Source organism: Cyprinus carpio, chromosome A18 (genome assembly GCF_018340385.1).
Source record: "Cyprinus carpio isolate SPL01 chromosome A18, ASM1834038v1, whole genome shotgun sequence".
Classification (NCBI taxonomy): Eukaryota; Metazoa; Chordata; class Actinopteri; order Cypriniformes; family Cyprinidae; genus Cyprinus; species Cyprinus carpio.
The window spans coordinates 25,566,710-25,572,709 of record NC_056589.1 but is presented as its reverse complement, the minus strand read 5'-3'; the positions used below and the strand labels follow the sequence as shown (position 1 = coordinate 25,572,709).

The 6,000-nt window shown below is 34.7% G+C and overlaps 1 protein-coding gene across 1 annotated transcript; it reads right to left on the bottom strand.

The window, feature by feature from the left end:
- Positions 1-456: 456 nt before the first annotated feature.
- On the bottom strand, positions 457-3,681 carry LOC109083509 (troponin I, slow skeletal muscle-like). Its single transcript, XM_042775832.1, has 8 exons — positions 3,671-3,681; positions 3,552-3,555; positions 3,363-3,398; positions 3,195-3,236; positions 2,913-3,044; positions 2,442-2,531; positions 2,173-2,355; positions 457-1,315 (listed from the first exon to the last, which is right to left on the bottom strand). The coding sequence occupies exons 1-8, from the start codon at positions 3,679-3,681 to the stop codon at positions 1,214-1,216; spliced, it is 600 nt and encodes a 199-aa protein (XP_042631766.1). The 3' UTR covers positions 457-1,213.
- Positions 3,682-6,000: the final 2,319 nt, after the last annotated feature.

The window sequence follows — 6,000 nt, the reverse complement described above, 5'->3', positions numbered from 1 at the left end:
AACTATATATTAATAAATTATTAATAAATAATGCATTAAACTGACCAACAGTGACAGGAAAGACATTTATAATATTTCAACTTTAAACTTTCTATTCATAAAAGAATCTTGAAAAAAATGTATCACGGTTTCCATAAAAAATATTAAGCAGCACGACTGTTTGATAATAGTAATAATAATAAATGTAATAATCAGCATATTAGAATAATTTCTGAAGGATCATGTGACACTAAAGATGGGGTAACGATGCTGAAAATACAGCTTTGCATCATAGGGATAAAATGCATTTTAAAATATACTCAAATAGAAAAAAAGGTCATTTTAAATTAAAATCATGTTTAATAATATTACAGTTTTTACTGTATTTTTTGATCACATATATGCAGACTTGGTGAACATAAGAGACTTCTTTCAAAAACATAAAATCTTACATACCCGAAACTTGTGAACGGTCCAGTAGTCAACTCAAATCTTTTGAGACAAAAAAAAAAGAAGATATTTTGCATTTTTAATCCAGTTGTATGTAAAATATCTATAAATATATAAACCCTTTGCACAGTCCAATCATACAATAATGAGTCAAAAAAAATATATATTGATAAATAAATACAAACTGTCCATAGCACACTATGTACTGCAGAAATATTAAGAGTACTTTGGAAGTTTTCTGTTCCATGTCATTCTCCACTACAGTACATCCACACCATTGTTCATACAGTGTGCCTGCCAAACCAGGCCGCATTACTCGTCTCTTTTGTCACCCTCAGACAGGTGTTGACCAAAAAAATCACTGCCGGAGACACTGACTTGTCTTGTCCTTGAGCACAAACACACAGTCAGTCACACAGTGTGAATAATCTAAACGTGACCTCACCTCCCTGATATGTACTGTAAGAAGAACCCAAACTGTCAATCACATGAGGTTGTGAAGCTCTATCCATCCAGTGTGTGTTAAAAATATCACGACAGTCTGTTGTCATAATGAACTGCGCGATTTTAGCACAATCGAATTTTTATTAACCTTAAGAGGGTAAATAGTATACAGTGACGTAACATTTAACATTTCCATATTCATTACACGCTTTCTTTAGAGATTTGTATTCATGCATATTGTTCACTTCAGGCAATTTTCTTCATTTTGATTTTACCTGTCACTAATAACATCTGCACACATACATATTCACAATTATACAGACTATTATATGCACTTCTATTACTGTCCTCCTCCAGCAGCATCAAACATCTTCTTCCTGCCCTCCATACCAGACATGGCCTCGACGTTCTTACGCCAGTCGCCCACCTCCGTCGATATAACCTGACAAAACACAAATGCAGTGTGCACTTACTGAAAATTTAAAAACTGAAAATATCTTTCCTTTATTCTCTTGAATCTCTAGAATCCTGTCAAGGATGATTTTTAGGACAATTAATCTTTTTTTTTTTTTTTGCAGCAAGTAGGCATTTTTGTCCCAGTTCTTCATGAATGTAATTAAAAAAGTGTATACATGTACTGCATTAGACTAAGCAAGACTTGTCACAGCACTGACGTATTATTGCTTTTTTGGTTGGTTTTGATTGTTTCTGTTGTCCTCATTTGTAAGTAGCTTTGGATAAAAGCATCTCCTAAATGACTAAATGTAATGTAATGCTTATTTGTTGTGTTCTGTTTATTTTCCTAAATAAAAAACATTAAAAAATGACATGACCAAAGTACAAATGAATCTGAATCTAATGATAATCACCTTTAAGAATAACAGGAATTACAGAAAAAAAAAGCTAAATGTTTTAATAGGGACAATGATCTTAACTGCCATGAAAGTAATGTCACAATGCAAAAAAAAAAAAAAAAGTTTATTTTAAATATTCTTATATATTATGTTTATTTATATGATTTTCCACCATGGAACCAAAGAATAAAATAAAAAAGCTAATGTAACTTTTTATCTCACAATTCAGACATTTTTACTCACAATTGCGAGTTTATGTCTCACAATTCCAATTACAGTTATGATTTTATATCTCGCAATTCTTTTGTTTCTCAGAATCGCAAGAAAAAAAGTCTGAAATTGTGGGATAATAAGAGTCTCAATTTATTTTTTTTAATCACATGGTGGAATCAAGCTTCCATAATAATGTGACTTTGTGTTTTGGTGAGTTTCACACATTGTGTACCTTCTCTTGTTTAATGTCTTCTTTCTTCACAGATTTGAGGTTGGCTCTGAGGTCCATGGAGCCCTTGTGTTTGGAGCCCAGCAGCGCTCTCATCATCTCATCCGCAGACACACGCACCTTCCTCAGGGCAGGTTTCTTAAACTTCCCTCCTAAATCTTGCACCTTCAGCTTCAGCTCATGGATCTTTCAGACACACACACTGTGTTCCTTACAGAAACTGTCATCTTATATTAGTTTAAGTTAAGAAAAGGTACATTTTATTTACTCACATCTCTGTTGTTTTTATTCACTTTGGCCTCAAAGTCGTATCTCTCCTCATCCACTACATCGATTTTGGCATGGAGTTGTCGACATAGTTTCTGGACACAAAATCATTTGTATTACTACTTCTACTATATTTCATGTTTGTGAATAATATTTAAGTTATCAGATCTAAATACCTTAAGTAACACAAATGGAAACATGCAAGTTGTTAGGTGACTGAAAAAAAATAGAAATTGTTCAATTTGAGCGAGATTAGATTCTAGCTTCATGAGAAACATAAATTCAGTCAAGTGAGTTCAAGCTGGTAATATAATTATTTTAAATGTAAATAACTATATATTAAGTACAAAAAAAAAATGCAATGATTAAAAATTTCCCAAAAATATAGAAAAAAAATATAAATATATATATAATTTGAATTCTCTAGCATTTCGGGTCAGTTTCAGTATATGTTGATGAAGTTGTCTTTTACAAACCTGCAACTCCTCCATTGAAAGGCCGGTTATCTGAAGAGGTGGAAGCTTATCGCTCAGATATTTCACCTTCTCCTCATCACGACTGATCTTCTCCTGTTCCAACTCCTCCATGGCTCTTTGGAGCAAAAGGATCTGAGAAAACAGAACATAAACAGACATTCTGTAGGTTCAAACGACAACAACAAATAAACTGGCAATCTGTATATCTGCCACATGTACATTTACAGTACTTTTTGAGTTCTCAAAGTATAGAAAACACACACACACACACCACTATCATACCTTCAAGGAAAGTTTTCGAGATGCAGAAATCTTTGACTTCGGCTAAAAAAAAAAAAAAAAAAAAAATTAAAACATATATCCTAATTCTTATGCATTATATTCTGTCATTCAACAATGTAGAAATCACTGTATATTTCACAATATCATAATCACAATTCTGATGAATACCTTGGCTTGCACTCGAGGGGGCAATGGAGTAGGAGGCTTTGATGATACACAAAAATTAATTAAAAAATTGGAATAAAAATACGCAGAATATAAATCACATTATCCTTATCAGAAAAGTATTGTATAATGTTATTAAAGCTTAAGTATTACTCTTATTTCAGTTGCATATACAATAGACTATTTACTTACTTTGCTGCAGATGTTATGTTTATTGGTGGTTGCAAAAAGAAAAGAGAAGAAAATCATATTTAAAAAAAAAAATGTTTGTTCATGCCATGTTCATGAAAAATAAAGCATAAAACACTTACTTGTCCGCCATTGTGAAACCTGTAAAATCAAATATATGAAAACAAAAATAAAAACAAACAATTAAGATTAGCTGCAATCACAATACTAAACTAAATCAATTTCTTGATCCTCAATGAGAGATGTCTAGGAGACTAGTGGCTGACACAGAGAGATGTGTTACCTGAGGTGTTGCCTGCAGCTTCTGAAAGCACAGACAGGACAGAGACTATTATTTTTACGTGTGACAGGCAGCAGCTTTGTAATTTTAGCTCACGGACACAGGAATGAGAATGAATGGGCAGCTGTTCTCAACATATCTGTGCTGTGTGTGTGTGTCCTACGCCACAAGGACAAAGCAATTCAAAGCCTAAAACAGTATATGACTCAAAATACATTTTTATATGCATCTCAAATGTATTATAGCAAACAAAAACTGCACATCCTATAATGGGAAATTGTGAAAAGAACAGGTACTGTAAGTATAAGGAAAACTCCATCATCAAAAAAGGACAGGCAGACACATCTGTAAATTACAGGACATGGCGGGTCATTAAGTCTTCACCTCTTTAGAGCAAATATATTACAGTCAAATAATAAGACATTACATAAAGCAAACCTCTCTGTCCATTAGCCATAGGTCAGAACAATCAGCACCTGCCCACCCTCACATGTTCACAAGCAAACCTCACTTCCATACTAATTTTAAACACCATTTGTCCACCCACCCAGGACCTAAAATATTATCCCAGTGTTTGAAACACATATTGTTCTTTAAAGGAATAGCTCACCCAAAAATGAAAATATGCAGAAACTGTACTTTCAGGCCATCCAAGATTTGCAGAAATGTAGCATTACAGGTGCATCTCAATAAATTAGAATGTTGTGGAAAAGTTCATTTATTTCATCAATAAAACAAAAAAAATTAAAAAACTTTATTAAAAAAAAAAAACAAACAAAAAACACTGAAGTAGTTTAAGCCTTTGGTTCTTTTAATTGTGATGATTTTGGCTCACATTTAACAAAAACCCACCAATTCACTATCTCAACAAATTAGAATACTTAATAAGACCAATAAAAAAACATTTTTAGTGAATTGTTGGCCTTCGGGAAAGTATGTTTATTTACTGTACATGTACTCAATACTTTGTAGGGGCTTCTTTTGCTTTAATTACTGCCTCAATTCTGCGTGGCATGGAGGTGATCAGTTTGTGGCACTGCTGAGGTGGTATGGAAGCCCAGGTTTCTTTGACAGTGGCCTTCAGCTCATCTGCATTTTTTGATTTCTTGTTTCTCATCTTCCTCTTGACAATACCCCATAGATTCTCTGGGGTTCAGGTCTGGTGAGTTTGCTGTCAAGCACACCAACACCATGGTCATTTAACCAACTTTTGGTGCTTTTGGCAGTGTGGGCAGGTGCTAAATCCTGCTGGAAAATGAAATCAGCATCTTCAAAAAGCTGGTCAGCAGAAGGAAGCATAAAGTGCTCCAAGATTTCTTGGTAAACGGGTACAGTGACTTTGGTTTTCAAAAAACACAATGGACCAACACCAGCAGATGACATTGCAGCCCAAATCATCACAGACTGTGGAAACTTAACACTGGACTTCAAGCAACTTGGGCTATGAGCTTCTCCACTCTTCCTCCAGACTCTAGGAGTCAAAACTTGATCTCATCTGAAAAGGGGACTTTGGACCACTGGGCAACAGTCCAGTTCTTCTTCTCTTTAGCCCAGGTAAGACGCCTCTGACGTTGTCTGTGTTTCAGGGGTTGTCTGTGTATGGTGGCTCTTGATGTCTTGACCCCAGCCTCAGTCCATTCCTTGTGAAGTTTACTCAAATTCTTGAATCGATTTTGCTTCACAATTCTCGTAAGGCTGTGGTTCTCTCGGTTGGTGGTGCATCTTTTTCTTCCACACCTTTTCCTTCCACTCAACTTTCTGTTAACATGCTTGGATACAGCACTCTCTGAACAGCCAGCTTCTTTGGCAATGAATGTTTGTGGCTTACCCTCCTTGTGAAGGGGGTCAATGATTGTCTTCTGGACAACTGTCAGATCAGCAGTCTTCCCCATGATTGTGTAGCCTAGTGAACCAAACTGAGAGACCATGTTGAAGGCTCAGGAAACCTTTGCAGGTGTTTAGAGTTGATTAGCTGACTGGAATGTCACCATATTCTAATTTGTTGAGATTTTTTAAATGTGAGCCAAAATTATCACAATTAAAAGAACCAAAGACTTAAACTACTTCAGTCTGTGTGCATTGAATTTATTTAATACACAAGTTTCACAATTTGAATTGAATTACTGAAATAAATGAACTTTTCCATGACATTCTAATTTATAGAGATGCACC

Coding starts and splice junctions, on each gene's coding strand:
- LOC109083509 (XM_042775832.1), bottom strand. Junction 3,045..3,194: donor CTCGAAAACTTTCCTTGAAG/GTATGATAGTGG, acceptor CTGTTTTCTCAG/ATCCTTTTGCTCCAAAGAGC. Junction 1,316..2,172: donor AAGACATTAAACAAGAGAAG/GTACACAATGTG, acceptor GTGTTTTGTCAG/GTTATATCGACGGAGGTGGG.